The sequence below is a fragment of the Microcebus murinus genome, chromosome 26 (assembly GCF_040939455.1).
Source record: "Microcebus murinus isolate Inina chromosome 26, M.murinus_Inina_mat1.0, whole genome shotgun sequence".
Taxonomy (NCBI): Eukaryota; Metazoa; Chordata; class Mammalia; order Primates; family Cheirogaleidae; genus Microcebus; species Microcebus murinus.
This window is the reverse complement of record NC_134129.1, coordinates 8,107,121-8,124,847: the sequence shown is the minus strand read 5'-3', so window position 1 is coordinate 8,124,847 and position 17,727 is coordinate 8,107,121. Positions and strand designations below refer to the sequence as shown.

The 17,727-nt window shown below is 31.8% G+C and overlaps 1 protein-coding gene across 8 annotated transcripts in view; it reads right to left on the bottom strand.

Moving 5' to 3' along the window:
- Positions 1–17,727, bottom strand: part of EPHA5 (EPH receptor A5) — a 303,231-nt gene that overhangs the window by 83,877 nt on the left and 201,627 nt on the right. For all 8 annotated transcript variants that reach the window (XM_075997884.1, XM_075997886.1, XM_075997885.1 and 5 more), the window contains 2 exons: positions 12,215–12,339; positions 6,299–6,458 (listed from right to left, as the gene is read on the bottom strand). In XM_075997884.1, coding sequence (XP_075853999.1) covers positions 6,299–6,458; positions 12,215–12,339 — 285 coding nt within the window. The remainder of the gene's footprint in view (positions 1–6,298; positions 6,459–12,214; positions 12,340–17,727) is intronic.

The following is a 17,727-nucleotide window of genomic DNA, read 5'->3' as shown; positions in this document are numbered from 1 at the left end:
AAATATTTTTGTGTTCATTTTATGTTTTCTTCTATGCTTCACTTCTTTTTATCCAACACTCATCCATTTGATTCAAATCTGTATAAAAAACGCTTTCATAAGTATTAGAGTGTTTTAAGTATTTCCTCTGGCTTCTATGTAATGATATTAAATACCCCAAAATTTCTCTTTTATCATCTTTCCCTGGTCCAAAATTAAGAGAGTCGTAATACCTATAGAAGAAATTCCCAAATGCTCAGTCTAGCATTCAAAACCCTTGTATTGAGACTCTAACAAATCTTTCTGCTCTCAATATACCAATTTGGGAACTCTCACAGATATGGTTTGGAGGAAGGGGACATGATTAATCAGGGATAAAAACAAAGTGATTTCAGACTGGCTAAAGTATTAAATTTGAGAAAAAGTAAAAGCTCACGGTAGTGTCAAATTCTTCATTTTTAACAACTGTCAAGACTTAATTTAGTAATGTGCTAAAATAATGGACCTATATAAACAACCCAAGTGCTCATCAATTCATGAGTATATTAATAAAATGTGGTGTATGTACACCATGGAGTACTATACAGCTTTAAGAAACAATGGTAATATAGCATCTATTGTATTTTCCTGGATAGAGCTGGAACCCATTCTACTAAGTGTAGTATCTCAAGAATGGAAAAACAAGCACCACATGTACTCATCAGCAAATTGGTATTAACGGATCAATACCTCAGTGGACATACAGAAATAACATCTATTGGGTGTCGGGCAGGTGGGGAGGGGAAGAGGGGATGGGTATGTGCATACACAATGAGTGTGATGTGCAACATTTGGGGGATGGTCACGCTTAAGGCTCTGACTCGAGGAGGGAGGGGGAGTATGGGCAATATATGTAACCTTAACACTTGTACCCCCATAATACGCTAAAATAAAAATAATAAAAAAGAGAAAAAAAATGATTGCTAGTAGTATTCCAAAAATTACCAATAATAAGTTAGTACATTTTATGAGAATATTTTAAAGTACTATCAAATCACATTCATTATTTCTATGTTTTTACATAATGTGCACTGATATCAGATCTTTTTTGTAAAATAAGCAGTAACATCAAGGGGCTACAAAGAAGAATTTAAAGAATATATTTTGATATATTATTTTTTTACTTTGCAACATTTTCTAAGGTCCTTGATGAGTTTTAAATATTGGCTATTTCACATACACTGATTAATTTGTGGCCTATTTCTGATAGAAAATAACTCATCAAGATTTTGTACTGTTTATTCTTTCTTTGTTTATCCTGTGAGCATCAATATGATCATTAATTATATTAACTCAGATGAAAGTATAGATTTTATTTGGTACTGCCAATGCCTTCATACTTGTTCATTCTTTAACAGTGAAAACACACATACACACACACACATTTCAGGCCTAGTATAAGCCGTGAATATTATTTTAACACATTGATAAATCTGTAATTTTTAAAGATATGAACATCTTGTCATTTATGTTTTGGAAGAATTTCCATTTCTTATGTTTGCTTATTAAAATTGAGTTAACCAATGATGTAATTTTGGAAGAATAGCTGAGGAATGTTTTGGAAATGCTTAAGACAATATTGATGCAATGTAACATGCTATACTCAAAGGACAACAATTATAAAAATTGATATTCTTTAGTAAATAATAATGTTTCTTTCAAAAAATATATTATGCATATATACCATCCCTGGAAACTTAAAGGTAGGATATATTGAGAAATCACATTTTGTAACTCACCTTGCTTCCTACTCCTTATTGCAAATCCCTATTTCATGGGTATTCTCTAGACTCTATTGCCATAGCTACATATGTGAATAGTTAATCATTGAAGCTGAAAAGACATGTTAGAGCCAGATTATAAGCCCAAATTGAGAATTTGGGATATTTCTTTCACAGCAATAGGTATCTATAAACTTTCTTAATCAGGTGAACCTAACCAAAGTTATAATTTGTGATAAATAATATGTGTGTGTAGGAATCAGTGAGAAAATCTAAAACAGTAAGGCAGGTAAATAAGCACATGAAAAGATGTTGAATGTTATTAGTTATCAGGGACATTCAAATTAAAACTGCAATGAGATATTGCTACCCACCTATCCAAAATGACTAATAAGCAAACAAATAAATAAATAATGACAACACCAACTACTTATGAAGATGTGAAGAAATCAGATCACTCATGCATTTCCAACGGGAATGTAAAATGATACAGCCACTCTGGAAAACAGTTTGGCAGTTTCTTACAAAACTAAATATACAATTACCATATGACCCAGTGATTATACTCTTGGGAGTTTATCCCAGGGAAATGAAAACTTATGTTGATACCAAAAATGTTCAAAAATGTTTACAACTTTATTTATAATAGCAAAAGTGCAATTTTGCAATTATAATGTCTCTCCATAGATGAATGGTTAAATAAATTGTGTTACATACATACCAAGGGATACTACTAAGTAATAAAAATAAACAAACTTGATATACAAAACAATCTACATGAAACTCCAGGGAACTATACTAAATAAAAATAGCCAATGCCAAAGTATAAGGTCACATACTGTATGATTCTATTTATGAAACATTTTTGCAATGTCAACACATTAGAAATGGAGGGCAGATTAATGGTTTCCAGGGATCAGTGATGGCATGAGAGCTGTTCCTGAAGGCAGTGGCTGTGGTTGCAAAATGGCAACACAAGGGATCTTTATGGTATTGGCACTCTTTGGTGTCTTGACTGTCGTCGTAGATACGTAAACCTGCACAAGTGACTAAATTGTGTAGAACTTAATACACACACATGTCCACACACATGTATGCAAAGAAGTACAGGAATATGTGATTAAGATCTGTGGATTGGATCAATGCCAATATCCCAGTTGTAATATTATACTAGAGTTTTGTAAAATGTTACCAGTGGAAGAAACTAAGTAACGTGTATGAGTTCTCTATATGATTGCTTACAATTGTGTGTAAACCTACAATTACCTCAATACAATTTTCAATTAAAAATACACCACCAGTATTCCAGCAGTTAGGCTACACAAATGTGAGACAAATAGGTAAGAGATAGATAAAAGGAAGTGATACATTTTAAAAAATCAAGAGAATCACAAATCTGATTAGTAAATCTCGGGCAAGTAGGGGTTAGGAAAAAGTCAGTGATAGTCTCAAAATTTCAAGACAAATTATGTTAAAATAAATCAGAAAAAAAGAGTTAACTAGTTTGACTGAATGGTTTCATTCATGGTAAGTTTATTTGTTGATGTGTTTTTTTGTCACTGTTGAGAGAAGAGGTAATATAATGAGTTGATTTTAAATATATTGCTTTTATGTGCAATAAAATTAAAATAAAGAGGCTAGTGGTCTATGTAGTTATAAAACATAAACTAAAGCTTGCCAGAGAAAGAATGGTTGAATATTTTCCACCTAACTCTTCACATTTCCACCTATAAGTCTTTCTGAAATAAATATTTTTACATTGCTGCTTTTACTACTATTTGCATTTGATTTTAGGGCTATATTTTTGAATTATAAGATAATGTAGATGAAGAAGAAAAGCCCTTCATAACAATTTTACCTCCTTGTAAATAAATGACTGAAGTATAATATAAACTAATAAGTAATAAATTTTGGAAGCAAATCAATAACAAAATGTATCAATGTGTCACTATTATATATCAAATGAGTTGAGCAGGCAATTAGAAAAAAAATGTTTTAAATACACACAAAGTAATTTTAAAATAACTTTCTATTCTTATGTACTTGAGAGATAAATAGACTTTCCTTAATAACAGTGACTAATAAAATCCTGGATACTTAACTATTATCTACCAGATGAAAACCACCAATAACTTTAACAGGAAAAATATAAATACATTTAAGATATCATAATTCCTGCATTCAAATGTTTGGAGGTCTTGATGGGGAAAATAAATGTATACAAAGATTAAATTATGATATGAAGGAAATAATTGCCCAATAAATTAATGTGATTTCACAAATGACTACATAACTAATTGTCAAACAAAAGGTATATGACACAAAATTTACAGGAATTCTGAAAAGAAATTATTATTTTAATTATCATGAGTATCATCTTTAACTCCTTATGAGATTGTGAGAAAAAAGACACTGTGCTTTACAAGTATTTGAGTCACATACAGTACCTAGATCTTTTGATCTAAGGAGTAAATAAAATTAATATTAAATAATTGATAAAACAATTACTATAAAATGGTTTTAGAAGCAAATACTCCATATTTCAGAATTAAATAAACTGTGTTCTTATTCTCTGGAGCGTAGTTTTCATGTGTTACTCATGTTGATTTCTCCAGAGCCTAGCAAAACCTAGTATGTAACAGGTACATATGACATGCTTGTTGAATTATATTCAGAAAGAGTTGTCCATAAAGATCAGAAGAACTGACCTGTAATAGATAATTTCTACAAAGAATAAAATCTTTTTTAGAAAGCTTGCAAATACATGTACACAAACTCAAGTAAAAATAAGATTTTACATTAATGAAAGCTAGGAGGCAGCGTGAAACTATTTTAATAGTTTCATTAGCTATTAAAATAACCCTAAAATCGACTTTTGTAGTAAAAACCATTTGTGTGAGATGTCTTTCCTTCTAGAAATTATATAGGAAAAACTTTAAAAGTAGCCTGTCTTACGTAAGACTTTGTAAAAGTATATAGGTAAATGATCGCATAATAATTCTTCTCTGTGATCTGAGTGATGGATTTTGGCATGCCTGCAAGCTACTGTTTAATAATAAAAAAAAGTAAAAGGGAGAATATTAAAAAGTCTGAATAATAGTTGCTGAACATGCCAACACCCCAAAGCTAAGCAGAATTTTACAATTTTTTAAATAGGATTTTCCGTTTGTGTAGTCACCAAGGCATTTAAGCATATTTTGGGATGTTATACATGGCTTTGTCCCCACAGATGGTAGACCACATGAACAGTATATATTCCTAATGGTACATAAATAAAATCAAGTCCTATAGGATGTCCAGCTTATATAACATGTCTTTTGTCATACATTCATTTTGGGTTCTAGGTGCATGATTAAATAATCCATTGCTGGTACTATGATAATTTTCTGACTAATTACATATGTTCTTATGAAATATATTAAGAAACTTTTCTGAATAGTATTAGAGGTTCAAATTTTAGTAGATTTAATTAAACTGAAGTAGAATTTTCCTCTGCATAGATAGAAAACAATTTATCATTTTTTACCATGGCATCCATCTCTGTATAAAATCCAGTGGGGTAACACTTAAAAAGATAAGTAATAAAACTTATTTTCTAAATAACTCAGTTAAACATGCTTTAAACAGAAGTATATCTTGATTGTCCAAAGAATTGCATTATATAGTTTTACTGAAATTTTAATTTAATAATTCTTTTAATCCTCACAAAGCAACTCTCCATACTTAAGCTCTCATTTTGTTGATTTAAAAAAAAAAAAAAAGTTAGGCATTTTATTTTCTTCATTTTAAAATAACAAATTCTTATGTAAATTGGCATTAAAAAACAAACACACACACACACTCTTGAATTTTCACAACACTCCTGTTTTCTTCGTAAAACGACTAATAATGTCAGTTCTTTCCTCTATGAACAAGGCAAGCCATTGTCCTCTAATTCTGCTTTTAATGTGTTGTTTACTTTAGAACGAGTATGTAATATCAATATTTTGTTGAAGTTGAAGATAAATATTTTTATGCTCTTTTATGGAGAAAAATTGTACAACAAGGATGTTCCAGAAATATTTCCAGATACTCTACTCAAAGATAGTGCCAGAGATTTATTATTATTATTATTTTTTTAAGAAATCAGATTGACTCTTGAGAGCACCATTATCACATTAAACTCAATGCTAAAGAAAGCTCCTTGTGGAATTTTCATAGAAAGACTAAGCCTAGTAGTATAGTTCAACAAAATAAGTAAAAAAAGTAAACGGCAATAATTCAATAAAGTATGGCAGCAGTGGAAAGAAAGTGTTTAAAAACAAGTTTAAACATTTCTTAAGGATCTCCTCTTGCACCATCTCCCAGTAGACTGAATGCAATGAGGAGCGGGGACCAATGTGTTAACCCACCGACCTACCATAATAGCATGACAGCTGCTCCCCCCCTGAAGGGGTCATGTCTGGGAGAGAGAAGGGGAGAGTGAGATTGACAGAATGCCCAGGGAGCATATTGATCCACTGACTCTTTTCTGGTAACCATTACAGAGACATGAGTTGACAGTAATTAAAATGACTTACACACTGGGATGGTTTCAAACTCAAATCTTCGACTGAAGACACCATAGCCTGCTGCTGTACGTGCTCGAATTTGGAAGACGTATACTGAAGCTGGTTTCAAGCCCTCTGCAGTAATAGTTGTCTCCTTAGATTTGATAATCGTGTAGCTGGTCTCTTGGTCCTTGGATTGCACATGGACATACAATAAAAAAGTCAACATGTAAAATACTAATGACAGCAAAACTTAGAATCATAGGTCAGATGAAGAACCAGAAAGCAATGGATCCTCTACTAAGACAAACACAATCGTTTTGAAAAAAACAAAAAACAAAAAAACTACACAATCTATCTATGTGTGCTATTTATGTAAAATCTTAAAGTTTTTTTCTAGAACTCAGGTGGTGGGTGGCATGCTGTCTACCCAACCACCATATTTGCCTTTGGCAAAAATAAATTTGTAAAACTTTTAAAATACAATTTTAATCTTTGTAGGAAATTGATTATTTTACAGACATTTACTATCATTATTTGTGTGTTTGCTTTCCTCAGGTAAATTTTGTTGAAGCATATCTAACATACTGCCTATTCATAGAGAAAGTAGACAATACATTCTCTATGAGGTAGGGCTTATGCTTTAAATATATAGTGAATTAGATTTCTAATTATATTTAGCACTTGGGAGAAGAAATTGGTACTTCCCTGGAAAAGTTTAATTTCAATTAAATAAGGCTAAACAGGAAGCATTAAAGAAAAAATGCAAATAGCAAAACTTTTTTGTTTTAAAAAATTATTTTATGGGGAAGTAGGTAAGTAGTGAATGGAGATGGTGTAGGAAAAAAAAAATCACTGGAAAGATAGCCTCAGAACCTGAAAAAAGAGGAACTGTTCCTATTTTGACTTCCAGCAAAAGTCTAGACTAGCCATCCATAACTCCCCATTATCTCTGAAGTTTGCAAGCTGACCTTAGTATGGACACTAAAATCACATGCTAAAATACAGCACATCTACTTTTACATTTATATTCAGCTTCCAAATCTGTAAAGTTGGGATAGAAACTATTGTCTGAGTTTTCTTACAGAAATGTAAAAAGAAACAGGTAATGCATGTGAAAACACTCAATAAACTATAATGCATGTTTTAATTCTCATCATCATTATTTTAAATATTCCCATTTCTTTCAAATTTGACATTGACTTTTCATCATTTTTTATATCACCAATGCTACCTACAATAAACAACCTATAAACATTCTTCTTTTAAAACAATTTACCACCCTGATGTAATACTTGTAAACATTATCTTAAGGTTAAGTTAAAGTACAATTATCTTAAAGTTAAACGGATCCATATTTCTCTCTAAATAGGTATGATCTAATTTCTAACCCATATATCATGTTTTCTGATTCATTATAGGCAAATGATTGATCTTTTGTTTTTTAATGCACAGATTAAGCAACTAATCTTTAAAGCATTTAGGTCATTTTATTAGACTTTTGCAAAGGATTCAAAGTAAGTAAGTAAATCTTATAAAACTTTACCTAGTAATTAATACAAGGCAATTTCTTCATTCACAACCATTTATTGTTGTATCTATTACCCCTTCTATATGATAGGAATGTGAGCAGTCAAAAAGACAATTTCTTGATGTGTGCCTTTAAAAATTGTGAATAGCTACTATAAAATATGATAGTTACTGATTGTTCTTAGAATGCTCAAGTTTATGACTAAATAAACCTGATGAAATTGTTTATTATTTCTCAACATTATTGGGAATAAGTAATATTATTTTTCAATAATATTATACTTTTCCAGTTTGGCTATGATTGCAGCAGTAACTTTCAGTAAGAAATGGTTAAATGTTTGTTTGCTGATATTATTTTCAGTAGTTTAAAGGGAATTGAACTTGGTGAAAAAAATCTAGTCATGAGATTCTGATATACTTAATATAATTACAATTTTTACAAAAAAATTAATATTTATAATGTCAAATAAGAATTTTTAAAGCATGGAAATAACAGAGTTAGATTCAAGCCATGTCATTAACTAACATGAGTAAATGTGGATACACAAGTCTGAAAATGGAGATAAAATTATTTATCAATGATATTGGAAGGAGAGGGAGATAATACACATAGCACCAAGTACAATCTCTATAAAATAGGTTCTAAGTAGATTTGACTACACTTAACTCTATAGCACGATGGTAATTCTTCCATTGAAAAGTAAAAATCAAAACAATTTTTAAAAGCTTAAATGATTGTAGATCTTAACTATTGAAGGCACAATGAATACATTTTGTAAAAATATTAGAAATTGATATTTTTGCCAAAAAGTAAAAAAAAAAAACTTACAAGAAAACTATAATGCTGCTTTTTGAAATAATGTATGATCTAATATCAATTCCACAACATTTCATAACATTGTGTCTGATTTAACAATTAAAATTATGTATGTCTCAGTTGCTCCCTATCTGGGATTTAAATGTACACTGTCTCTCTGAGTTAGCTAATACCACATTATTGAAGAGAATTTAGCAAAGCTTGTATGCGAGGATCAAAACCAACAAATTTACATTGTAAATGATCTAGATATCTTCCAAAATTTACTTCTGTTGTATCCCTTTAAATCACTCTCATATCATAATTTCAGATCACAAACCCTAGATGCACATCTTCAATGCCCACAACCACCTGGCTGCCAAGTCCTTGGTCAGGGCAGTGGCTTTTGCAGCCTTCCTGCCCCAGCCGAGCAAATGAGCGACATTCCCCAGCTGCTTAGCAAACACTCTTCACACGCGGCGAGGGGAGGGCCTCAGCAGAAGGAGCCAGCTGGCTAACACGCTGCCAAGGGGCAGCTTCCCTTTGCCTCTGCCTTTAATTAAGAGATGGCGATGGGCCCATCACCGCGCGGGAGCAGAGAAGCCCAGTGACCTCTATTAGAGCAGGGCAATCGCAGGCAGACGTGCCAGCTGGCAAATGCGTGGGCCCTGCAAAGCTCTGCCACCTGTGTTTGGCCACAAGCCATCCAATAAAATGGTGGTGTCATTCTGAAGGTTCAAAATGAGCGCTGGAAACCTATCAGAACCCCCACCTCAATGCATGGCATAAAAGCTCATTGTCCTTAATTTTTCATGAAAATCTTTTAAAAAATATTCATGTATATTATATCAGTAAGGTCTCTGATTTGGCTTGACAAAAAGGTCCCCAAAGTAGTAACTTCACTGTAAAAAGGAAAACACTGACCAAAAGAAATTAATAACTTTCACCAAAATAACATATTAAAGATATTGCTACTTTTGAATTATGTATGTAGACAGCTTGTGATTAATATACTGAAGATACGTACAAAAGCCTTTTTCCCAAATCGGTTTTTCTTAATTTAAGTTATGCAAATAATAGAATGAGTTCATACAGCGCTAAATATAAACTATTAAATATAAGACCAATCCTACTGAAATAAATGGAATTTAACAAGAAATTGAACTGTAAAGAAAATAATTCTATGACCTGAATAAAATTCACTAGATGAAATAGTAATAGAAAAGGACTCCTCCCCACCACTTGTTGAACAAAACTTTGTTCTAAAAGAAGTAGCAACTTAAAGAGAAAAAAAAAAGATAAATCCTTGCTAGTACTGAATATTGGATACATAATGAAACTCATGCATACACTGTGAAGTGGTGGTGAAAGCAATCAAAGTTTATTCATAATGGGAAAAAAGGGACGAAAAAAAAGGCAGGTCATTGATCCAGATAGTTGATTCAGGATAAAAACAAAATAATGCAGGAAAATAAGTACTTGTCAAACTTTTAGTTTTCCTGTTGTTGAATTTTATTTCATCTAAGATGTATGTATGCATTTGGTATTTAGTTGTTTTAAAATTCTACTATGCATTTCAACTTCTTTTAAAATCAACTTTAATCATAAGAAATATTTGGAAACTTAGAATGTCTATGGTAGAATTCACCATGTGTTTGTATATATCTATATAACTCTACACAGCTTTGCATTAGTATAGAGTAATAAAGGTTTATAAAAACTCAAAGAATGTAAGCCTTAATTTTACAAATTATTTTTGGATATAGCATGTGTTTAAATAGTAGACATCTGGAATTTGCAATGCTGTTTTTGATTACTAAACTCAAAGAAACCAGAATCAGTGAGGAATATTAATGTTACAACATTCCACTTGATTAACTACATTTTTGTTGACAATAAACACTGTAGCCCATATCCCAACATAATTTTGTCCCAGAGGTATTCTCCTAGCATATTCTTGATGAATAATGTATTTGATAACATATATTTTATGAAATATCTTATTAAGTATCATCACTTATGCTCTCTAATGACTCAATAGTTATATGTAATGCTACTAGCAAGTCATTCCTAGAAAGATAACTATTTCAAAAGTAAAAAATTGACTGTTTATTCATCCATTAATAAAATCAATACATGAGCATTATAGAGACATCCAAAACCTTCAAATTAATATATATTAATACATAGCCCTCACTTCATCCTCCTACCACTGTTTAATTTTTGTCATATCTTTATACAAGAAAAAGTTGAATCAATGAACAAAAAAGTGAATTTATTTTTAAAATATCTATAATATATGGCAAATTAACATTTAATATATTTACCTAAACTTTTTTATCTATGCCTATAGAGTCTTTGATTTATAAGTAATTTTCACTAATAAGTCATTAGTATTTTTCAAGATGATGAAAAGAACATTTTTTGCCCTTTTTCTCCCCAATGTCCTAGCTTGGGGAAATTTTTTTAGTTGTTGTACAGTAAGGTTTTGCATTTCCTGCTATCCTCTACCTTCCTCCTTAAAAGCTAAGGAGTGATGTCTCTGTGAGTTTGGTAATCAGAAACAATTGCATGAATATGGCTCAGCTCTTCCTTTCTCTTTTGGGATCTGCTTGTCTGGATTACAAGATGTCTTCTTTTCTACTCCTGCGACCATAACACCAACATTTCTGGGTTGGGGATCTCCAACCCATTTCTTAGAGGCTGGTTTGGACACCCATCTATCTTAATTGCCTCTATTAGAACTCAGGTTACCCTAAGGCGTGTATGCCATTCAGATCCAAGCTGTAGATAAATCATGGTAGAATGGGCTGGGAGTGGTGGGAAGAATCAAGGTTGTATATATCTAAACCATATCCTCCAGCCCAGCTTTGGACATTATAAGCTTATCTTTAGCTTCTATCTGTATGATTCCTTCCTCAACAGCTCACTTGGTTGCAGATTCAGAAGAGAGGAAAAGTGATGTTTAGTTTCTTTAGATCTCAACAACTATTATGGTAAAATATGTAAAAGTGGCCCTAAGAGACAACTCAGAGAACAAAGGGAAGTCAAGAAAATATAGGGAACAGGGAATGTGAGGCACACATTTCTGATTTTGCACTCTCAAATTTAAACATAAAGTTTGTACCACAGTGCTGGATGTTTTCTAAGCATCTTTAAAAACTATGTTTTTAGAACAGAAGACATCTTGTATGTATGAATCTCATCTTCCCATACCTCCCTAATAATGTAAGTATTGTACTGAGTTCCTGGTCTTAAGCTCATGTGGTTTTCCATTTAGCACAGTGCATCACTACTGAAGGTCAACAGCTTAGTGTTCACAACATTTTCAAATGTCCTATGACTTCATCTTTTAATGCTGTGAAACACAGTTAAGCCGGTATCAGACTATATGGCAATATTCAGTAAGTGTAAACTATTTGGCAGCAGCAGAACACAAGAGCTGAGACACAGAACACGGAGAGCTCCCTGTACACTTCTAGCCTCCATAATCATGACTGCAGAATCAATTGTCATTGATTCACACATAAAATTGAAGCATGCTCTTTTACAAATTGGATAATTGCAGTTTCTAAAATGGAAAAAAAAAGAAAGGATATATTTTATTTTGTTAGTCCTACCTTTTCAAAATATTTGATTTCATACTCCAGGATGATTCCATTGGGGCGATCTGGCTCTTGCCAAGACAAAGAGATGCTATTTTTTGCAATCTTCCCCTTTTTCACATTGGTGACAGGAGAGGGGGCTGCAAAATAGTATAAATAAAAAGTAACATGATTAATAAAGCCTGGAAATTACAACCTTTTCTGTGTATTTTATATATTGGCCTTTTTAGAATTCATCATTATAAAAATCCCAAACAATTAAATTTTTATTTAAATTTGTAGCAATTTTACTTTCTCTATAGAAGGTGTTAAAGATTACAAAGGCTTTTATGAATATAAATCAGCTAAATATCCTCAGGATTTTCTCATACTAAGACTGTAGTCCACATTTTCTCCATATAGTTTAGATATATGAATTATTTTATATTTTATAGAATAAAGATGTTCGTTATGATTTATGTATCTTCTATGTTTCTAAAATTTATAGACTCTATATGGTATATCCCATTATGCTAATAGATACATGAAGACACATAATTATTTAGATTATCGCATCTCCACAACATTGAGTCTTTTTTACAATTTATTATTTCTGAAATCACACGGGTCTTACATTTATTAATAAATTCATATATTAAATATGGTAGGGTTTTCCTATAAAATGTCATTAAATATGTGGTGTATCTTGAAATAATAGCAAATAGAAGAAACTTTTCCTTCATTTCCATTTTCCCCAATTATTTAATTGAAAGTCATAGTCACTTTTGATGTTCATTTCAATTTCCTATACTGTCTATTAAACAACTACTTTTCTAATAAAAATAGAAATGATATATATGCTATTTCAGATATGTTTGGATATTTTACTTTACAAAGCATCTGGCTATTTGAGTCAAAGTCATTTTATCAATCTGCTGAGACGCTCTGGGTTTGAAAATATATCCAGAAGACATGGCAACATATAAGAGTATAAGCTATGGGCTCCCTAATTCATTATATGTTTGTATCAAAAGAGCAAATTTACTGAAGAAGAAACAGTAACTCAGGATTAAGGAAGACAGTGGATTTTTGAAATGTATTTTGTTCAGTAGTGAATATGTTTCTGAATTATCTTGAATCATGAATTATACTCACTTTTTTATTACTACTATATATTTATTACAATATACATTAATAAAAATCCAGATACAGACTAGGTCTTCAAAGTTTTTCATTCATACTACAGTGAAATCATTTTTTTAGGTTGATGTATTTCTTATAGATAGTTGTTATTTTCATCTAATGAATTGATGGTATTGCTGCCTTTCTATTAGTAAGTTATATTTAACATGTATGCTCCATGAAGGCAGAAATTGAATTGGCTTAGTCCACTGCTATATTTCTGGGATGGGAATATTACTTAGTGTATAAAAATTTAATAAATATTTGTGGAATGGATGGATACATGAATGAATGAATGGCAAATATACAAATATCAATATCATAATGTATCATTCAGCTTGAGTTTGATTCATCATAGGTGCATATACTAAGATAATATTAGTTTGGGATTTGTGGTTTATTTTAAAACGTATTAGTTATTTAATAAAATAACCATTTCAAAACAAAGATATCAAATAAATAACAACACAGACATAACCTGGACACAGCCAGCTTAAAGTGGAACACTCTGTTATTTATTTACATCCCTTAAAGTTAATGCCAGCATTTTCCAAACTGAGTTTTCACAATGACAAAAAAATAAATAAAAAGTATTTTTTAAAATACTGGTTCAGGTTGGGGAAAAATAATTAGAATGGTAGTAAGGAATAACTTCCTCTGTGACAAGAGAATCGCTGCGTCCATCTGAAGAAAAGCTGATGAACATGGGGATGCTGACAGCTCCTGGGGACACAATGATGATGTGCAAATTGTGAATGGCAGCAATCCACGCCACCACAAAGTATTTTACAGGTATCCACGCACATTAAAATAACTGCGGCCAGGTTCGTCAGCACCGAGGGGCATGTTCAATTTATCTTATTTGTCTCCCTCGCTGATACTCATTCTGCGCCTGCTCAACCTTTTAAGTAAACCTGGTGTCAAATGAGAATGATGATTTAAAGCATTTCTGCGTGTAAAATGTAGATGAATGATGTCAAATCATAAAACTATCTCTGTGCCTAAGAACGGAATAAAAGAATACCAAAGAAATCACATTGTGGAGAGTTACGAAATAATTCTCACAACTTCTGAGTTGTATCTTCCAGATCCGTGGAAATATTTCAGACTGTCATGTATTGTAGCTTCTGTATTTGAACTCACCTTTGAATACAGGTATGATATGCAAAATACTGATCCTTTAGGCTAGGAACAGTTACCACTCTGTAATAATTGTCTTGCCTTTTTGAGTTTCTTAAATAAACTTAAATTTAGAATAGTTTTATATTTATATAAAGAATAGAGTTTCTGTATACCTTACACCGTGTCCCTTATTAGAAGCATATCACATTAATACATTTACACCTGTCACAATTAATAAACCAATATTGATAGATTATTGTTAACTAAAGTGCAAACTTTATTCAGATTTCTTCAGTTTTTGTTTAATGTCCTTTTTCATCCAGCATGCTATATTAATTTAGTTATCATGTTTCCTTAGTCTCCTCTTGGCTGTTACAGTTTTTCACCTTCCTTGATTTGATGACCTTGACACTTTGGGTGCTTACTGGTCAGATATTTTGTAAACTGTCTCTCCAGTGGAATTAATTTAGTGTTTTTCTCATGATTAGACTAGGATTGTCAGTGTTTGGGGGGAAGACCACAGAGGTATATTGCCACCTGACTGCATCATATCATGGGTACATTCAATCAACATAACCTCACTGTAATGTCAACCTTAATCACCTGACTGAGGTCATGTTTATCCCATTTCTCCATTGTAAAAATTATTTTTTTTCTAGCTTTCCATATTGTACTCTTGGGAAGGACGTCGCTATTTGCAGCCCATATTTAAGGAGTGGGGATTTACTAGCTGCTTTTTGGAAGGTGGAATATCTGCTTAAATTACTGGGATTTCTTCTGAATGGGGAATTTGTATATTTTTTTCATTTTAAAATTTATTTAATAATTTATTGATGTAAGTACAGACTTGTTGATTTTTTACACTTCGGTTTATAATCTAATGCTTTATTTTGTTACTCAAATTATTGACTCTTTGGCCATTGGAAGCTCTTTCAGAATTCCCATGTCTCTTTGACATATCCCCATCATTAGGATTTTGTTTGTCTGTCTGTCTGTTTTCTGCATCACTTTTTTAATTTCTGGCACCAGAAGACCAGGTACCCCAGGTTCATCTTGTTTATATACCACCCCAGTGCTAGAATCAGTTTTTTCTCCAAGGGGCACTTATTCCTTTTATTGGAGAATGACATTACAAATTAAGATCTTAGTGTTAGGTATGTCCCTTGTCACTGATATGCCATTGCTTCTAGGTCCTCTTAGCTAATAGAACAAGGAAATAAATGTGAGTGTATTAACTGTGCACATTTATACAATTTTATATATAACCATTATACCCACAGTAAACTAAACATGTTTCCAATTCTGTTCAATTATGACATGGATCATTCTAGTGTCCTCACCTTACTTATCTGTAACCTCTCATTCCAAAAGTGGCTCCTATCATCTGTCATCCAGTCACTTAATTGTTCTATTATAGAATATATGTCCAGTGGTTTCAGACTTGTTAATCTGTCTGTTTGACTTATTGATAATGACATAATATAGAAATCGTTAACACCCTAATGGCACAAACAATGATAGACAAAATTTTGCCATCAGTTGTACAATGTGAAAAGTTCTCCTTACTTTCCAAATATAGAAATGGTAGTGTTCAAAGATGGAAAGGAATGCCATGGCACATATAACTTTGAAGTCAGATCGAATTAGCTTCAAATCTTTTGGCAGCCAAACATTTCTGCGTGACCGTTTAACTTACTTAACTTCTGTGAATTTGCTTTTCAATCTTTATAATAGTAACAATAATATAAACTCACCGTCTTTTTGTGAAGTTGATTCTGTATGTACAACATCTGATTCTGTATGTACAATGTCAAGTGCAAGGAGGGTACCAAAAATGCTATTTGTAATATTATCAGTTGTTAAATATTAGAAAATCATTCAAAAGACTTCAAGAATGGTTTCTTTGTAATTCCTTAACCCTTTCATCCTTCATCAGTCAAAATTATTTGTAGTCTTGTCTCTGAACTTGGCACTGTTAGAAATGCTGAATGAGATTAAAAGGCAAAATACTTAGCCAGACAAGATTTTTTTTTTGTTTTCTACATCCAATGGAATTCACAACTCTACGTTAATAAATAGTTATGGGTAAACTTCTTTGATATTGTTGATAAAAAAATGTTGAGCTTTTAAATGTTAATTAAAGGACTAATAGTTACACTTAGTATAGAGTAACTTCTTCCTCATTCTTTAAAACAGACTGAACATGATGAAAACATGAACCTTAGTTGGGTCCAATGCTGCTTGTGTAAACAAAAATAAATTATAAGTAAGATCAAGTATTGGTTACTTACATTTAAAAGACAGATATACCTCCATCGTTTGATTAATATACCCATATTTTAAGTCTTAAAGCTTTGAGAAAGTAAATAAGATAATATTGAAATCCTTTTAGTCTATAACAGTCTACAAATGTGTTAAAACTTCATTAAATGCCATTTCTTTTTACCTTCCTAAAAGAGTTCCTACACATAAATACAGTTCATTTAGTTACTAGTTTTAAAAATACATGTATCATTTACTTGATTCCATAGATTAAAATTTGACCAAGTGGACTGCCAATCAATATGTGCCAGCTAAAAGCCACTGCTTCTCTGCCATACACAGTGTATCACCACACAGAAGTGCTTCATGTTATCCAGGTGTGTGTTGGCCAGTATAGTATCCCAAAACTACAGATTACTAGCTTCTCTCCAGAAAACTCTGACTCAGCAGCTCAGACTGGGACCAAGGATTCTGTATTTTTAATAAAGGCTCTGTTAGAATTATTTTATCAGTAAAATTCAGGAAATACATGAAGGAAAATCATACCGGGGTGAATTCTTCTTTAAAAAGGAAATTATATAACCTTAGAAACCTGAGGCTAGAACCTGGATCAGTACTGAGGTTTAGTGAACCGCTGCTGTCCTGAATCGTTAACTCACTGTTGTTGCCTGTTATCCTGATCTTCCTTTCCATGTTTGCCTTTCTCCATTTGAGATTATTTCTGTTTATATTTGGTATTTTCTTAATCCCTTAGTATTTTTTAGTAAAATGATTTATTTTCTCATTCATTCACAATCTGGTTTAGTCTGACCAGACTATAATCTCTATAAAATTACAAAATTCTTATGTATGTTCACTATTGCTTGCATAGTCCTTAGAAGAGTTTTTCCATACTCTACCTCCTCTATTTGTATAAAAAGAGAGCTAATGAAAAATCCTTTCAAAAACTTTATATGTATATACATATACACATATAATTTTAT